This window comes from Rhinoderma darwinii, chromosome 10, assembly GCF_050947455.1.
Source record: "Rhinoderma darwinii isolate aRhiDar2 chromosome 10, aRhiDar2.hap1, whole genome shotgun sequence".
Taxonomy (NCBI): Eukaryota; Metazoa; Chordata; class Amphibia; order Anura; family Rhinodermatidae; genus Rhinoderma; species Rhinoderma darwinii.
In genome coordinates this window covers 92,638,194-92,658,029 of record NC_134696.1, presented here as the reverse complement: position 1 = coordinate 92,658,029, position 19,836 = coordinate 92,638,194, and the positions used below count along the sequence as shown (strand labels likewise).

Sequence of the window (19,836 nt, the reverse complement as noted above, 5' to 3'; positions counted from 1 at the left end):
TTAGGCTCCCATGTTAAAAACGTATACCGTGCAGTATACATTTTTTTCGGGACCCGGCAGGATGGGAAAGCATGGTCTACTACGCTTTTCCATCCTCTAAAAAAGGTATACTGGCTTACACTTGTCGGCTAACGGAGCCCTATAGACACGTTTATCTCGTATTTCGGGAGCTTTACATACGTACACGCTAAAAGTAGGACCAAAGTAGGACCAAAACGTACAAAGATGTATTTCACTTGTATAACACAACAGAATTACTCCATTGTCTCAAATAATGCGCCGTAATAGGGAATTTGACCCAATGAAAAGGTGAGTTTTCAATGATTTGATACGGCTAATCTACGTAGACTAAAAAGACCCCCAATTAAATGTATCTAACCAGCTTTGGTTACTGCTCTAATTCCCAGTATTTCTTATATATGTCCATTTCTCTAAAAATTTTCTAATTTTTGAGGGGGAAATCAAGTCACTAGACATCATTCTTATGAATAAAATATTTTATTAAAAGATACATATCAATATACACTACTTTACTTGTCTACATGTGAAGCTATACATTCTCAGCATGCTTTTACATGGCCATGACAAGGCTTTATTTTAGTGTCCAGGTTATGGCAGCAACACCCGGACTTCCCACGCTTCTACTGAATCCAACATAGATTACCAAAGAACAGAGGGTGTTCCTCCCAACCGTCCCGTTTTCCGAGAAACATACCTCAAAGGGTATTCAAACATAACATAAAATGGGCGTTCCTGTGTGGTTTTGTGGGCGGTCTTAGGCAGATCGAGGCGTGGCTTAAAATGTCATTCGAATAGGGAATCCAAGGTTGGAAGGCACTCATAGGGTTCTATGAAGTTCTAATTTTGGCAAAGCCATTGGGGGTCTGGATGTTGGAGTATAATACGAACGCTAAAATGCAGCGGTATTATAGCCATGTGAAACTTACACGTACCGTTCGTAGAGAGATAAGCAGAAAGATTTACAGTACATATCAAATACAATTTTTAATATAGATTTACAGTAAATATATATATTATGTCATTTACATACCTCCAATAGTCCAATTTTTTATAGAACTATCCCGAGAATGGGACCTCAAAAAGTGTGGCTAATGCAATTTGCATATAAAGGGAATTCACTGTATAATTTTTGGCATAGTAGACGGGACTTAGGCCTAGTTCATATCTGCGTTCATATGCTCCGTTAGGGGCCTCCGTCGCACATCCGGCTGAGAGTTCGGAAACTACACCATAGCATGCTGCTCTATTCTGGAAAAGCGACGGACTCCCTGACAGAAAGCCAACAAAACCCATTAAAGTCAATGGGTTCCATTGGCCGCCGGTGGTGTTCGTGGTACAACAGAAACGGCGTTTCCGGTTATTCCCTTGTTCTGCTCCTCTGACGGAAAAGAACAACGGAATGGTGAGCGCAAATGTGAACGAGGCCTTAAAATGTTCTGAAATTTGGGAGTCAAATGTTGGGTGGTATACAGGACCAGGAGTCCTTCACAGGATGAGTGCAAATTCTAGCGGTCGGACCCCCACTCACTGATCATATCTTTATAGCATTATTATATCTGTTTTTATTTCATGTTATATTTCCATGTAACAGTTGTTTTTATCTCATACAGAAAAGTGGAGCAGTTGCTCATAACAACCAATCAGCTTTCTAGGGAAATGTAATTAGAACTCTCATTGGTTGCTATGGGCAACAACATCACTTCTATTCTGTGCCAATTTTCTTACATGAGGTGCAAAATATTCATTTCGGAATTTGCCCATATTTTCCATACACATTACATAGTGAAAGTTTTTGAAGTTTCTGGATTATTATGCCATTTGTTCGTCTTAATGAAGATTGGTTGCCTAGGCTGATGCTTCATAGCAACGGTGTCTTTCAATCCTTGCTATTTATTTTGCGTTTATTCCGTCCTGTAAAGGAAGTAACATATGCAATTGAGTCTAAATATTTAATCTAATTTACATTTGTTACATCATATACATAATACAATGTGGATTTTGGAATTTAGATTTCCGTTATATAACATTGATGACCCATCTTTACAACAGACCATCGATGTGTGGGGGTTCTGACCCTGGGACCCCCGCCAATCAGCAGAATGATCAACAACCTATTTTACTGCAGTGCCCAACACAACACTGTGCAAGTCTCGAAGATCCTGGGCCCCAATGCAAAATCTGTAATAGGGCCCCCGCCTATCATGTGATATTTATAATACTGGTGTGTACATATGTAGCAGAGAAGACTTTAGGCCCCCTCATGCACCAGTACCCAGGTGCAACTGCTACCCCTGCACCTCCTATAGCTATGCCCCTGGCCGCCCCCTGCATGGTACCAGTCAAGTAAACAGGGACTAAGCTAACAAACTTCATAGCTCACAATTGCTAGTGGATTGTTAGAGATGTAAGGGGGGTAATCTACATTAACAGGCTTTTTGACAGCCGCGCCGAACACGGTGCCGGTGCAGTTGTTGTTGGCCGGATCGCGGACGGGTCAGTGCCGCTCCATCTGGCCTTACTCTTACAGTTTGGCTCTTCCGAGTGGCTGATATGGCTCACTAAGAAGCTGGGCACCCCATTAATATATAAGATGGAATATTTGTTGCTTGACATCGTTTGCTTGCCTGGATAGGTCCTTTTCTTCATGGCAACCCATGATTCAATGTTGGATAATTTGGTTGAGTTAAGTCAAATGGACATAAAACCGAAATGTACGGCGTTCAAATAATTCCTAATTTGGTTTACCCGCAGTAAGTGTAGATTGTAAATTGTTCTACAATAAAATGGAAGATGTCTCCTGCCTGGGGCCACTGCTGGTGGAGGTGTGAATAGTCTGTGTTAGGTTACGAGCTGTAGGGTAAAGTTATATCCATAGGCGTAAGAAGCATACATAGAATTGAGAGGGTCCTGTAGCTAACATCATAATGGGGGTCCCATATTGGAGTACCACCACACACCCATGCTTGTTTGCTTTTATCCCTTCTATGGCAGCATGACCCTCTGGCAAAACAGCTTGTCAATAGACATGAACTAGGTGCTTCACTAGTCAACAGAACCCACGTGCACATTTCCCCTTATTGATACATGGGCCTCATTGTGTAAAGCCATTTAGGAAACGAGACAACCAAGTATGAGAGATTTCAGGACTCATACTGTAGATGAATAGGAATGCATATATTTGATATATAAAAACTATATTATAGACATACTAGTCCTCTTGATGAGTATGAATATGACCACCGCAATGATGATCAGACATGCCAGTACTCCAATAATAATCCCGACTATTTTACCAGCGCTCATTCCACGAGAAACAGGATCTGTAGATCAACAGGATAAATATACACATATGAATAGGAGTAGAGCAAATAAACCCACTCCCCACCCTCCAATGCCACATAAAACGTGTCAGTGACAGCTTGTATTATAGTTCAGGGCTGTATGCACAATTCTGGAGGCTTTAGAGCTGAAATCTCCCAGCATTCCATTTTGGCTTACTGTCCTCTTTACAATAGGCTCTGTACAGTCATGTGGAGAATGTAGAGAAAAAACAAACTGCATTATAGGAGCTTAGCTCAGATGTTAGGTGTGTGTCTGACAACAAACTTGTTGAGTTTTTCTAGTAGCGACCAGCAGAATAGTGAGTGCAGCTCTGGAGTATAATACAGAATGTAACTTAGGAACAGTACAGGATAAGTAATGTATGTACACAGTGACACCATCAGCAGAATAGTGAGTGCAGCACTGGAGTATAATACAGGATGTAACTTAGGAACAGTACAGGATAAGTAATGTATGTACACAGTGACACCACCAGCAGAATAGTGAGTACAGCACTGGAGTATAATACAGGATGTAACTTAGGAACAGTACAGGATAAGTAATATATGTACACAGTGACACCACCAGCAGAATAGTGAGTGCAGCACTGGAGTATAATACAGGATGTAACTCAGGATCAGTACAGGATAAGTAATGTATGTATGTGCACAGTTACTCCACCAGCAGAATAGTGAGTGCAGCGCTGGTGTATAATACAGGCTGTGACTTAGGATTGGTACAGGATAAGTAATGTCATTTATGTACACAGTGACTCCACCAGCAGAATAGTGAGTGCAGCTCTGGAGTATAATACAGGCTGTGATTTAGGATTGGTACAGGATAAGTAATGTCATTTATGTACACATTGACTCCACCAGCAGACTAGTGAGTGCAGCTCTGGAGTATAATACAGGATGTAACTCAGGATCAGTACAGGATAAGTAACGTAATGTATGTACACAGTGACTCCACCAGCAGAATAGTGAGTGCAGCTCTGGAGTATAATACAGGATGTAACTCAGGATCAGTACAGGATAAGTAATGTAATGTGTGTACACAGTGACAACCAGAAAAATAGTGAGTGCAGCTCTGGAGTATAATACATGATGTAATGTAGGATCAGTACAGGATAAGTAATGTAATGTATGTACACAGTGACTCCACCAGCAGAATAGTGAGTGCAGCTCTGGAGTATAATACAGGATGTAACTCAGGATCAGTACAGGAGAAGTAATGTCATGCATGTACACAGTGACTCCACCAGCAGAATAGTGAGTGCAGCTCTGGAGTATAATACAGGATGTAACTCGTACTGCAGAGCTGCACTTACAATACCGCTGGTGGAGTCACTGTGTACATACATTACATTACTTATCCTCTACTGATCCTAATACACACCGTAACTCAGGATCAGTATAGAATAAGTAATGCATGTATAGAGGAACCTTGCCAGCAGAATAGTGAGTTCAGCTCTGGAGTACAATACAGGCTCTAATTCAGAATCAGTACAAGATAAATAATGTAATGGATTTACAAAGTTACTCAGCTTTTTATGGAGATTGTATCTCTGTATAAATTAAAAAGTGGTTTCAAAGTTTAACATAAAAATGAAGTCTTACAGTAGTTCAATGCATGATCTATCCTAACAATAAAAAGCATTGACAACAATGTATACTGGCTACAGTATAGTAAAATATTATAAATAGACTAGAGGGCAACGCAATGATTTCTATTTTGGTTGTGTCCACTTGCTGCAGACTTTTTCCATTGCGGCATGCCCTGATGTTTTCTGCTATATGTAGATTTTCAGTGCCATATCAGCATTGAAAATCTGCAGCAATTTAGCAGTGTGTGAATTCACCCATGGGTGATCTCATGATACTAAGATATTAAGATGATTTTTAATTTCTTGTTTTGAGTTTGGGAGCATAATATAGATAAAATGTTGATAATAAAGTAGAGCTTTACCTTGTACTTTCACCCTGAGGTTGAAGTTGAAGGTTTGGTTTCCAATAAGATTTACTGCTATGCATTTATATATACCGGAATCACTCACAGTCACCGGGGAGACCAGAAGACTGGATTTAGAACTATCCGAATCCACTATGAATTTTCTACGAGACTGGACAGGTACTGGGACTGGATCTGGATTAAAATAGAACCAGGTGAACTCAGCATGAAGTCCATATATAAGATTCACTGTCATGGCCACTGGTTCTCCTTCAATTATCTCTATGATGGCACTATTGTTGTGCTGTGGGGACTGTGGAGGTTCTGATGGAAGACAAGAGAATACAAATAGTTATCATATTTCATTATAAAGATGCATTTTATATTATAAACCCCACCCACTAGTACATGCCACACCCCACAATGACCAAAAGTGCCCCCATGTACATCACAGTCAAAGTGACCCCATAAGAAGTGCCAGTAGACTGCCCCCCCATCACTGCCAGCAGACTGTCCCCGTAATCATTGCCAGAAGACTGACCATAATCACTGTCAACAGCGTTCCCCCATAAATAGTGTCAGAATAGGAACCCCATAAACAATGTCAGCAGACTACCCCCAGAATCAGTGCCAGGAGACTGCCCCCAGAATCATTGTCAGAGACGTTTCCCTATAAATAAATTCCAGCAGCTTACACCCATAAACAATGCCAGCAGACTGTTCCCTATAAACAATATCACCAGCAAAGTGTCCCCAAAAAATAATAGCACCAGCAGTGTCCCATATCAACAGTGCCAGGACTACCTTCTCATAAACAGTGCTAGCACAGTGCCTCCATTATACACGTACCAGCAGAGTGATGCTTTATATTTGCATTAATCTGCAGCTCAGCCCCATTTACGTGAAACCCGCAATATCAGACGTGGCCCATGGACACAAAGCAGCCATGTTTTTCTAACCTCATGAACCCCTGTAACACCTGATTTAGAGCTGGGTGCCCCTAAAACCAATTGAAATCCTGCAAATTGTACCATTTTTGCTGACTGACCAGTTGGTTTTTTTAGACTACCATGTATTCTGTGGGCATGAGATGACTCAATGAGAGCTTGAACAGAGTTGTTGGTGGCCATTTGGGATTTTCTGACAGCACTTTCCATCTATTCCATTTTAAGAGTATTTTTTGGTCGTGGGGTCTGTTTTTAGCTTGTTCACTCTCATACTGAAGATCTAAAGTTGAAGCTCACCAAAAACCAATTCACACAAAGATGTCTTTCCCTTTTGATCTCCGAGGCAGGTGAGGTTTGATCCTTGAAGATTATTATTTCGGGATACATTCCTGGTGACGGTGGTCCACGCGGTCTTTAATATGTTGTTAAACTTCATGGTCACATTAGCGGGAGGGTTCCCCCCTGGCCAGGAACACCCCAGCACCACATACCCATCATTACCGGACTCGGCTAGACATAAAACATCTCCTTCTGGATTCCCTGTCAGATGACACAAAGTTAGAATGACAAGGGGTCAACTAATGACCTGAAATCAAACACGTCCCACAAAGTTCTCAAGCAATTCATACCATAGTCCTAACAAAGTATATTCATCACTTACACTTTGGCTGACGCGTCACTGATAATAATTTTAATACAAATGTAGAATTTTTTTTTACCTACAACAAACCATAGAATTTTTTTTTTACATAATACTTACATGCCAATGATAACCTGAGGGCATTGCCGGTCTCACTATTTGCCAAGTTGGATGCTGTACAAGTGAATGGTCCAGTGTCGTTCTTGGAGACGGGGCGGATGATGAGATTGGAGTTTGGAGGAGAATCACTCTGAGTAATGTAATATGGAGGGTTCGGGGGCACTGGTTTTCCATTCAGACTCCAGGAGAAGGTGATGACTGAACCCTGAGCTGAGCAATAGAGAGACACCGAGTCCTCTCCTGCCCGGAGCACTCCTGATGTGTTACTGGTCAGTGTCACTGCCGAGACTGGAGCTGTAAACCAGAACATGACCCCCTGTTAGTAAAATCACCATGAAATGTAATACTTAGACGATTTGGAGCTCTGTATTAGAGAAACAGAGCTCTGACAGATATGAAGATATATTAAAGGGATATTTCCAACTCTCAAATTTATAGCATATCCACACATGTGTGATAGGTGGGGCCAGGGGCGTAGCACGGGGGGGAGGCGGGGCATGTCGCCCGGGTGCCACTACAAGGGAAGGAAGGGGGGGCGCCGACCAGGGAAGTGGAGGCATGTGCCCTCCGGACCGGTACCCCCATAAACATTTAGTGCCATGGGCAGCGCATGGGACAGGAGCGGGAGCTGTGTAAATGTAATGCACGATGTTCTCCTGCACAGGAAGAGCGTGTGTGCTCCCGGCGGCTGCATTATACGTCACATGTTACGTCATATAATGCAGCCGGCCATACACTCTGCCTATGAGGAGAACACCATTGAAGTGTTCAGCCCCAGCTAGCAGACCGGCAGGGAGGATGGAGGAAGAGAGGGCTGGGGAGGAGCAGTCTTACACACAGCTCTCCTCCTGCCTGCAACGTGTGACCCCTCATAACATGAAGATCCCTCCACGGTGCTCCGGCCTAATAAGTTGCCATTTATACGGCTGCATATCACGGATCCGCAAAACAAGGACCACACATAGAACTATACTGCTTGTAAAATGTACAAATGGCTTTATGCTTCAGTTACAATTAAAGTAAAAATGAAAAAAAAGTTACACCTCATTGATTGGTTGAGAAAGCAAACATGGTGAGTGGGAAGGAGATGTCTGGAAAGAGTTTGGGGGGGGGCGCCAAGCTGAATCTTTGCCCCACAACCCCCATCCCACCTGGTAAGGTGGTAGTCGGCCACCGCGTGATACAGAGCTTTTGTCCACAGCAAAGACATGTAAAAATTTTAGTCTACAAAACTGCAAATTACTAATTGTTCCGTAACATGAACGTCAAAGGGGTGGAGTTTATGCAAATTTGCCCTAAGTGCTTGTTACTAGGTTGTTTTGCAGGCATTTCTGGGTGGAACTGCGGTGCCGCTTAAAATGTATAGTGATTTGGCATTAAAATGTATAGTGATTTGGCATTAAAATGTTTGTATATTTGCTGTGTAGAACCTGCTCACCTGTTACTGCCAGATTCTGGGAGTTGCTGGTGCTGGTGCTGACCGGGTTCTGGATGCTGCAGGTGTAGATCCCATTGTCATTTCCGCTTATTGGCCTGAAGTCCAGGAATGATCCCCGGCAGATGACATGAGGCTCAGTGCAGATAGTCTTCTGATCACGATAGAAAGTGTAAGTCGTCACATTCTGATTCCCGGCATCACACTGGAGGGTCACGTTAGTTCCAGCAACAATACGGTCAGACAAAATATGGAGAGATGGCGCATGTAGGATGGCTAAATACAGAAAGCAGAAAGATTCGGGGATTACTCACAATATATTTTATATATATATATATATATATATATATATATATATATATATATATATATATATATATTTAGATAAATATATTAGATCTAACAACAGTGATTAGCAATTAACAATGATTAGCCAGCGCTGTAATCATATGATCCCGGAGCTTCCGGTTTTTCTATCCAGTGCCACGTCTGTCTTTATGTTTAATAATTCAGATAAATGTCCGTCCATGTAATATGTGCTAGGTCCGCCAATTCCAGAGCTGCTCTTACAAAGCATCTCTCCTTTTTGGCATATAGAGGGGATCCCAAACAAGAGGGTGAGGGCCCTCCATATGCCCTCTTGGGGCATATGGAAAGGGATTGTCATCTTGAGACAACCCCTGTAAAGTAGTTGTCTCATGAATAGAGCTTGTATGCTGATCTTTATATCTCCATGGTAACAGACTACAAACAAACCCTGTATGTAGTCTGAACCTGCAGTCATGTGTTACTCCAATACCGCTGCCTTCTCAACTTATTTTTCATCGCTGTACAGAAATTTTTAGCATTCACGTCAATCCCTGTGCCCTATGGGTATCACCATCTAAGATTATTTTTTAACATTTATTGAAAAATGATAAATTATGACTAAGATCAGATCTCCCGTTGATATGCCACAATGTTCAGGTTGGGAGTTCCATTCGCATCTAACAGCTATGTTCTTAGATTCCCCTTTATAAATGCACACACAATGATCAAATGGAAAGGTAAAAGAGTGTCCGCCTGCTATCATTGATGCCGCTTATCTCAATGGGGAATTGTGAATCCAGATTAGATGTGTATGGCCAGCTTCAACCTGGTATCATCCGTCATATGGTTGTGGCCCTGTTGTCAAGTTTAAATGGGTTTTATGAGATGAGAAAAACGGGTCTGCTTTTATTCACCAGCAACAGCGCCTCTCTTGTACACAGGCTGTATCTTGTACTGCTCCCCCATTCTCAAACATAAATAATGTTCTGATGTCATTGAAACACAGTATAATCTACAGCTGCCAACAGCATGGCACAGGTCTGGAGGGCACATTTGTCTCTGGGGTCGCTGCTTGGGGAACCCTTTTCTATATTATAATATGCAGTAGTACATGCAGCCATTACTTACGAAAGAGTTGGAGCTCATAGAGTTTAATATGAGTGGTGAAATTATTTTGATCGAACACATAGAGATTATAATCTCCTTCATCTGCATATGTCAGGTTGTTTAATCTCAGCGTCCCATTTATAAACAGCTCACATCTGCCCCTGTACTGAGGATGAAACTGAGGGAATTCACCAATGTAGATTTGTGCAACCACCGTGACATTTCCAGTCTCTCCAAAGGTCCACTCTATATGGTAGATATCAGGGAGGGGGACAAATACGTCAAAATCTACAGATCCTCCAAATGCTCCGTTTGCCACATTGGTAGGTGATGCCAGATCTGTGTATAGCAAAAGTTATGAAAGTTAAACACATATGCACAGTGTATTACTCTAACACAGAATATGACATGAATTATAACCAGTTTATTATAATATATAATGCATCCATTATAAAGCTTTATGTGTTGTCTTACCTAGACTGAATATGAACACCGTCCAGCAGAGAAGAACCTGGCGGATGCCCATTTGTATCAGTATTTCGGGTGCAATCTCTGAGATTATATGTAGCAGGTAGCTGCACACACTAAGGCTGGGTTCACACACACTATTTACGGACGTAATTCGGGCGTTTTAGCCCCGAATTATGTCCGAAAATACGGCTCCAAAGCGTCGGCAAACATCTGCCCATTCATTTGAATGGGCTTTATGGTGTTCTGTGCCGACGGTCCTTTTTTTTTTTACGTGCCGCTGTCAAAAGGCGGCGCGTAAAAAGGATGCCCGCGTCATAGAAATGCCTGTCACTTCTTCAGACGTAAATGGAGCCGTTTTCCATTGACTCCATGGAAAAACAGCTCCAATTACGTCCGTAATTGACGCAGCGAAAAACGCCTGCACTTGCCCTTACCTCTGAAATTCCGGAGCTGTTTTCTCCTGAAAACAGCTCAGTAATTTCAGCCATAACGGACGCTGCCGTGTGAACGTACCCTAAGAACTATATACTCGTGTACTGTGCATTTATTACCTGGATAATATTAGCAAACCTGGCTCTTGATCCCTCCAGCTGGTGAAATATGGTACTGCAGCAATTCACGACATAATAAATAAATACATTCTAAGATAATTTTTGAGCCATTTTTTAAACTAAAATATCTGGCAGTTCCGTGTGTTTTTGAACAGGCTGTTTGTTACCGCCGGCTGCCATCAGTTTACCTATAGCCATATATGTTGCTATCACCTTGACATTACTAATATTGTCATGGCATTAAAGACGTTGAAAGGGGTTTAATATAGTCCTAGAAGACCTCAGGGTGTTATATAAAATTTTAGGGCAATTGGGGTCATTTCAATTCACTACACATGTTTTTGGACTGAATCGAATCTGAAGGTCGATTCAACTAAAATCAAACCTGAAAGGAATTTTGGGAAATTCGCTCAAAATCAAACATGGCTAATTTATTTCTTCATCCCAAAGAATGGACATCCAAGAGTGTGACATTGATTGGACGGCTGAGAGTGACAATGATTCAAGGAAAACTCCACGCTAAACTGATTTACTGGCCCTCCTTTATCAAAACTAACAGAAAGTCTGACCTTGTTACCCATAGCAACCAATCAGAGCTCAGCTTTTATTTCTTAAACTGTGCTGGAAAATAGATAATACAATACAATAAATAATAATAGTCCTCAAAACTGGAAATAATTGCACAATTCCAATTTTCGTGGGACTTTCCCGTGAACTGCACGATAAAGGGGGAATTCATGCAAATTGGCCTTAAATTATTGTTAATGGGCAGTTCTGGGGGCGATTCTGGGCAGAAGAGGGGCGGAGTTTAAAATGTCTCAAAATGTGCCAGTCAAATGTTTTTAAGGCCTCATGCACACGACAGCATTGGTTTTGCAGCCGCACAAATACGGTCATGTGCATGCAGTGAAGACCATGCTCACCTGATACAGTCACATTCCGGGAGTTGCTGGTGCTGGTGCTGACAGGGTTCTGGATGCTGCAGGTGTAGATCCCATTGTCATTTCCGGTTATTGGCCTGAAGTCCAGGAATGATCCCCGGCAGATGACATGAGGCTCAGTGCAGATAGTCTTCTGATCACGATAGAAAGTGTAAGTCGTCACATTCTGATTCCCGGCATCACACTGGAGGGTCACAATATTTCCAGCAACAATACGGTCAGACAAAATATGGAGAGATGGCGCATGTAGGATGGCTAAATACAGAAAACAGAAAGATTCAGGGATTACACGCAATATAAATATATTAGATCTAACAACAGTGATAGAAGATTACATTTGCCATCCTCTGGATGTAAAGATGAATGTTTGCATTTACTGACAGCAAGCAGAGACATTGAAAATAGAGAGGTATTAAAACATAATGTATGTTAGAATGTTGCATAACTTTTTATTCTGTGATCATTAGCCGGCACTATGATCAGCTGATCATGACTGAGGTCCGGTTTGTATAACTAAATTCACACCAGGCTTTATATTTCTACTGCTGCAGGGAAAAGGTTAATGAAAAATTAAAATGAGTGACTGTCCATGTATCTTTCCTTATAGCGGGTCCCAAACAGGAGGACAAGTGCCCTCTATGACGTCTATATTCCCTCTTAAGGCATATGGAAAGGGATTGTCATCTTGAGACAACCCTTTTAAAGTGGTTGTCATAAGAATATGGCTGATATGCCATAATATCTATGTTTAGAATTACCCTATAAGCTGGCCATACACAAACAATAGTTACACTACCGTTCAAAAGTTTAGGGTCACTTAGAAATTTCCTTATTTTTGCAAGAAAAGCACAGTTTTTTTCAATGAAGATAACATTAAATTAATCAGAAATACACTCTATACATTGTTAATGTGATAAATGACTATTCTAGCTTCAAATGTCTGGTTTTTAATGCAATATCTACATAGGTGTATAAAGGGCCCATTTCCTGAAACCATCACTCCAGTGTTCTAATGGCACATTGTGTTTGCTAACTGTGTTAGAAGGCTAATGGATGATTAGAAAACACTTGAAAACCCTTGTGCAATTATGTTATCACCGCTGTAAACAGTTTTGCTGTTTAGAGGAGCTATAAAACTTACCTTCCTTTGAGCTAGTTGAGAATCTGGAGCATTACATTTGTGGGTTCGATTAAACTCTCAAAATGGCTAGAAAAAGAGAGCTTTCATGTGAAACTCGACAGTCTATTCTTGTTCTTAGAAATGAAGGCTATTCCATGCGAGAAATTGCCAAGAAACTGAAGATTTCCTACAACGGTGTGTACTACTCCCTTCAGAGGACAGCACACACAGGCTCTAACCAGAGTAGAAAGAGAAGTGGGAGGCCCCGCTGCACAACTGAGCAACAAGACAAGTACATTAGAGTCTCTAGTTTGAGAAATAGACGCCTCACAGGTCCTCAACTGGTAGCTTCATTAAATAGTACACGCAAAACGCCAGTGTCAACGTCTACAGTGAAGAGGCGACTCCGGGATGCTGGCCTTCAGGGCAGAGTGGCAAAGAAAAAGCCATATCTGAGACTGGCTAATAAAAGGAAAAGATTAATATGGGCAAAAGCACACAGACATTGGACAGAGGAAGATTGGAAAAAAGTGTTATGGACAGACGAATCGAAGTTTGAGGTGTTTGGATCACACAGAAGAACATTTGTGAGACACAGAACAACTGAAAAGATGCTGGAAGAGTGCCTGACGCCATCTGTCAAGCATGGTGGAGGTAATGTGATGGTCTGGGGTTGCTTTGGTGCTGGTAAAGTGGGAGATTTGTACAAGGTAAAAGGGATTTTGAATAAGGAAGGCTATCACTCCATTTTGCAATGCCATGCCATACCCTGTGGACAGCGCTTGATTGGAGCCAATTTCATCCTACAACAGGACAATGACCCAAAGCACACCTCCAAATTATGCAAGAACTATTTAGGGAAGAAGCAGGCAGCTGGTATTCTATCTGTAATGGAGTGGCCAGCGCAGTCACCAGATCTCAACCCCATAGAGCTGTTGTGGGAGCAGCTTGACCGTATGGTACGCAAGAAGTGCCCATCAAGCCAATCCAACTTGTGGGAGGGGTTTCTGGAAGCATGGGGGGAAATTTCTCCCGATTACCTCAGCAAATTAACAGCTAGAATGCCAAACGTCTGCAATGCTGCAATTGCTGCAAATGGAGTATTCTTTGACGAAAGCAAAGTTTGAAGGAGAAAATTATTATTTAAAATAAAAATCATTATTTCTAACCTTGTCAATGTCTTGACTATATTTTCTAGTCATTTTGCAACTCATTTGATAAATATAAGTGTGAGTTTTCATGGGAAACACAAAATTGTCTGGGTGACCCCAAACTTTTGAACGGTAGTGTATGTTCTCAAACTCACCTATAAAATGCATACACGAATATTAAAAGGGAGATAAGCAACCACTTGCCATCATTGATGAATCAGCAGATTATTATCCAACCTGCCCAAGCCTTCCTCATGGGCTGCGCCCATGCACATTAGATTTATGTGGCCAGCTTCAACCTCATGCCATCTGTAATATGGTTGAGACCCTTGTGCCAAGTTTAATGGGTTTGGATGAGATTAGAAAAATGGTTCTGCTCTTGTCCATAGGCTGTGTCTGGTATTGCCCCCACCCCCATTCTCATATATTGTTACAACCTATGTGAATACTATCCCACAGCAGGGTATGGCAGGGCAGCAGACCAAACACACAGGAAAAGCAAACACACCAGTAGAACTACTGATCCCAGGATACACATAAAACCCCTGAATAAAAATTAGATCTCTCAGAAGACCAATAGGTCCCTCAATACAAACAAACACATAGACAAGAACAAAGTCACAAACTAGAATCTAGAAAGAGTTTAGCACATGCCACAAACAGTATAATCCAGGTCTAAATTATATTTAAGCCCAAAACAAGTACTCCGCCATAAATAACCAGGCAAAACTAAATGATGACCAAATACAGACTCAGATCCAAGGCATTGCCCAGAAAAGCCCAAACACAGAGATAACAGAAATCATTGAGTAGCGTCAGTCCTGCTGCTAATCATAACATACTGTATATAAATAATGTTCTGATATCATTTAAGCACAATATAATCTGCAGCTGCCAACAGCATGGCACAGGTCTGGAGGGCACATTTGTCTCTGGGGTCGCTGGTTGGGGAACCCTTTTCTATATTATAATATGCAGAAGTACATGCGGCCATTACTTACGAAAGAGTTGGAGCTCATAGAATTTAATATGAGTGGTGAAATTCTTTTGATCTAATACATAGAGATAATAATCTCCTTTATCTGCATACATCAGGTTGTTTAATCTCAGCGTCCCATTTATAAACAGCTCACTTCTGCCCCTGTACTGAGGATGATACTGAGGGATTCCCCCAAGGAAGATTTGTGCAACCACAGTGCCATTTCCAGTCTCTCCAAAGGTCCACTTTATATGGTAATTTTCAGAGAGGGGGACAAATCCGTCAAAATTTACAGATTCTCCAAAAGCTCCATTTACTACATTGGTAGGTGATGCCAGATCTGTGTGGAGAAAAAGTTATGAAAGTTATAGACATATGCACAGTGCGTTACTCTAAAAACCCAATATGACATAAATTATAACCAGTTTATTATAATATATAATGCATCCATTATAAAGCTTTATGTGTTGTCTTACCTAGACTGAATATGAACATGGTCCAGCAGAGAAGAACCTGGCGGATGCCCATTTGTATTTCTGGTGCAATCTCTGAGATTATATGTAGCAGGTAGCTGCACACACTAAGAACTATACACCTGTGTACTGTGCATTTATTACCTGGATAATATTACCAAACCTGGCTCTCGATCCCCCCAGCTGGTGAAATATGGTACTGCAGCAATTCATGACAAATAATTACATTCTAGGATAATTTTTGGAGTGGTTTTTTTTTCATTTAAAAAAATATTTAAAAATCTGACAGTGCCGTGTAGTTTTAAACTGGCTGTTTGTTACTGCCGGCTACCATCAGTTTAACCATTATCCCATTTTTTTATAAAGGCTTCACTGCGTAGGTGGTTAGCTGGAAGTACCCGTCTGCGTAGTCCCCTTGGTGCCAGATGAGAGCTCAAATACGTGCTCAAACATTTAACATCCTATTTCCTACATAGATGGCTAAATATCAGCTTACGATGGATTTTAAATAGTTCAAAAATATCCCGCGTTGCTTACTCCTGAAGAAGGTTAAACTGACTATTTAGAGCTGCTGAGATTTCAGCGTCTACGGTATCATCCAACACATATGCCATAACGAAAAAAAGAAAAGAAAAGAAAACACAAAAATAAGAATAAAGGAGAAGTACCAGAGAAAAGAGGGAAAAGAAGGGGGAGGGGGGGGGGGAGAATAGAAAACAAAACAAAGCAAAAAAGGGGAGATACCCAACCAGGATTAGGTAAAAAAAAATGACAAAGAACTTTATTTGATAAAAAGCATATACTAAAAAATGTACCAATATAAAGATCCGAAAGAAAAAAAGGGGGCAAACCAGCCCCTATTGAGAAATAGAATAAATATAAAGAGATCAGATCATAATATAATGGGCATGAGCTCTGTACAGTCAGTACGGTGCCAACCTGAGAGCAACAGTGATATAATCACAAAAATATGAGAAGGGAAGGGAGAGGGGAGAAAAAAAAAAGCATTCATTACATATCTGCAGCCGATCCGTTGCTTATACCTATGTGGTACATGTCAGTTGGGTCATTTACCCTTGTTTCCCTGGACGGGACTATACTTAGCCTAACATTTGTACCAGCGATATGCGATATAATGTGTTCAAGCTTTACTGTATGGTTGCAATTTATGCAATAATTTTGGTTGCGACTATGTGCAACATGGTTGGGGCATAATAATATATATGCTCTTAGATGTGGGCTACTTATCTTTGACCCGGCCGGGCGTGTGACGTCTATGTATGTTTGTTATTTATGTATGTGTTTTGTTTTTTGTGTTGTGCTACTTTCTGATTCAGACATAGGACTGCAACTGATGCTACCCATGTCATATTTAATTAATTTTTTTATTACATTTTTGATATTTTTAGAATTACGCTGAGCCGAGTGCTTGTCTTTCCAGTGGTTATTCCCTAATTCATTCCCCCACCCCCCCCTCTCCCTTCCTTTCTCATATTTTTGTGATTATATCACTGTTGCTCTCAGGTTGGCACCGTACTGACTGTACTGAGCTCATGCCCATTCTATTATGATCTGATCTCTTTATATTTAGACCCTGTACGTAGTCTGATCCTGCAGTCATGTGTTACTTCATTTCCTCTGCCTCCTCTTCTTATTTAATTCCTGTTGCTCATATAGCACCAACTTATTCCATAGCGCTGTACAGAAATTGTCGCTACTCACCTCAATCCCTGTCCCCTTTGGGGATCACAATCTAATATCTAATTTTTACATTTATTACAACAATAATTTATTAAAAAAGCCTATGACTAATCAGGTCAATGGAGACAAACAAGCACAAAATTTCATTGTAAAAAAAACTCTATGTCAACATTTATTAAGATTGGCGTTTCATACTCCAGTCCTAAAAAAAAAAGACGGTTGGAGCGAATTTATAAAAAAAAAAAAAATAATACATTTCTTAATAAATTTGCCCATTTTGCAATGTCGTAAAGTCCAAAAATAAAATCTAGTGTCGTTCCTGGAGACGGGGCTGATGTTTATTTTGCTTCTGAATTCCGAATTTATCCAACAATGAAACCCCATCAGTATACCTCCACATGAATATAGGAAGAATAGAGGAGGTATATTGGGGCTCCATACACTTCTTTGGCTGCTGCGTCACTGATAATCATTTTATTACAAATATGGGAGCAAAAATGTATCTACAACAAACCATAGAAAAAAATGTCACATAATACTCACATGCCAATGATAAGATGAGGGCATTGCTGGTCTCGCTATTTGCCAAGTTGGTCGCTGTACAGGTGAATGGTCCAGTGTCGTTCTTGGAGACGGGGCGGATGGTGAGATTGGAGTTTGGAGGAGAATCACTCTGAGTAATGTAATATGGAGGGTTCGGGGGCACTGGTTTTCCATTGAGACTCCAGGAGAAGGTGACGGCTGAGCCCTGAGCTGAGCAATAGAGAGACACCGAGTCCTCTCCTGCCCGGAGCACTCCTGATGTGTTACTGGTCAGTGTCACTGCGGAGACTGGAGCTGTAAACCAGAACATGACCTCCTGTTAGTAAAATCACCATGAAGACAGAAAACTGTGCAAAAGTTTTAGGCAGTTTTGGAATAATACTACAAAATAAGAATGCTTTCAAAAATAGAAGTGTTAATAGTTTTTTTATTAACTAAAATACAAAGTGAATGAACAGAAGAGAAATCTAAATCAAATCAATATTTGGTTTGACCACAATTTGCCTTTAAATCAGAATCAATTCTTCTAGGTACTTGCACACAGTTTTTGAAGGAACTCGGTAGTGAGGTTGTTCCAAACATCTTGGAGAACTAACCACAGATCTTCTGTGGATGTCGCTTCCTCAAATCCTTCTGTCTCTTCATGTCACCCCAGACAGACTCGATGATGTTGAGATCATGGCTCTGTGGGGGCCATATCATCACTCCCAGGCCAAACTCCATTTGCTGAAATGCAGCCCCAAACTTGTAAGGAACCCCCTCTATGCTTTACTGTTGCCTGCAGATACTCATTATTGTACCGCTCTCCAGCCCTTTGCCGAACAAACTGCCTTCTGTTACATCCAAATATTTCACATTTTGACTCATCAGTCCAGAGCACCTACTGACATTTTTCATTACCCCCCTCATTCCTATGTTTTCCTGCATAGTTGAGTCACTAGGCCTGGTTTCTAGGTTGAAGATATGGCTTTCTGGCCGCAATTCTTCCATGAAGACCACTTCTGGCCAGACTTCTCAGAACACTAGATGGGTGTACCTGTGTGCCACTGGTTTCTGGCAGTTCTGAGCTGATGACACTGCTGGACATCTTCCGATTTCGAAGGTAAGTAAGCATGATGTGTCTTTGAAATCTTTGCCTAGGAGAGACCTTGCTGATGCAGTATAACTACCTTGTGTGTTGTTGCTCTGCTTAGTCTTGCCATGGTGGACCTGTGACATGAAACAGTCGTCCAGAACTCCACCTTTGTAGCAGAGTTTGGCTGTTCCTTGCCCAGTTTTAAGCTTCCTATACAGCTGTTTCTGTTACAGTTAATGACTGTGTTTCAAACTACATATGAAAATGATTATCTTTATCACCCGTTTCATATAATTGATTAATCATACACCTGACTATAATCCTACAAAATCCATGATTTTGTGCAAGAGTACCTAGAAGAATTGATGCTGCTTTGGAGGCAAAGGGTGGTCACACAAAATATTGATTTGATTTAGATTTCTCTTCTGTTCATTCACTTTTTATTTTGTAAATTGATAAAAAAATACCCATTAACACTTCTATTTTTGAAAGCATTCTTACTTTGCGATATTTTTCAGAAACTGTCTAAAACCCAATTTCACACATTTATAGCATATCCACAGTGTATGCCATAAATGTATGATAGGTGGAGCCCAGAATTATGTGGAGAACGGGGAATCACTCCAGGCTAAATTGATATACTTGGCCTCCTTTAACAAAACTTACACAAAAACTGGTCATGTTACCCATAGCAACCAATTAGAGCTCAGCTTTCATTAATTAAACCGCTGTAAAAATGAAAGCTCCACTGTGATTGTGATTGGTCACTAGGCATAATCCTCTGTAAATGAGGACAGTTTCTATAAATGAGCAACAATCTGTTATGCCAAGGGGGTGGAGCATGACACCAAATAAATTATCCTTGTGTAAGGCACCGCCCCCTCAGCACTCTGCACTAGGCAGATTTATTAATAGTGTTTTAATTGTAGACTGCTTAAAAGTAGACGAGACAGGCAAAAGATTCACCAAATTTATAACTGT

The 19,836-nt window shown here is 41.0% G+C and overlaps 1 protein-coding gene across 1 annotated transcript in view; it reads right to left on the bottom strand.

Annotated features, from left to right (window-relative positions):
• Positions 1 to 519: 519 nt before the first annotated feature.
• Positions 520 to 19,836, bottom strand: part of LOC142662208 (hemicentin-1-like) — a 39,369-nt gene continuing 20,052 nt past the window's right edge. The window contains exons 13-22 of the mRNA XM_075840271.1: positions 17,781 to 18,074; positions 15,086 to 15,403; positions 11,796 to 12,068; positions 9,872 to 10,189; positions 8,438 to 8,710; positions 7,000 to 7,293; positions 6,537 to 6,779; positions 5,311 to 5,616; positions 3,231 to 3,341; positions 520 to 1,932 (exon numbers count right to left, since the gene is read on the bottom strand). Of these exons, the coding sequence (XP_075696386.1) occupies positions 1,898 to 1,932; positions 3,231 to 3,341; positions 5,311 to 5,616; positions 6,537 to 6,779; positions 7,000 to 7,293; positions 8,438 to 8,710; positions 9,872 to 10,189; positions 11,796 to 12,068; positions 15,086 to 15,403; positions 17,781 to 18,074 (2,465 nt within the window). The 3' untranslated portion in view covers positions 520 to 1,897. The remainder of the gene's footprint in view (positions 1,933 to 3,230; positions 3,342 to 5,310; positions 5,617 to 6,536; positions 6,780 to 6,999; positions 7,294 to 8,437; positions 8,711 to 9,871; positions 10,190 to 11,795; positions 12,069 to 15,085; positions 15,404 to 17,780; positions 18,075 to 19,836) is intronic.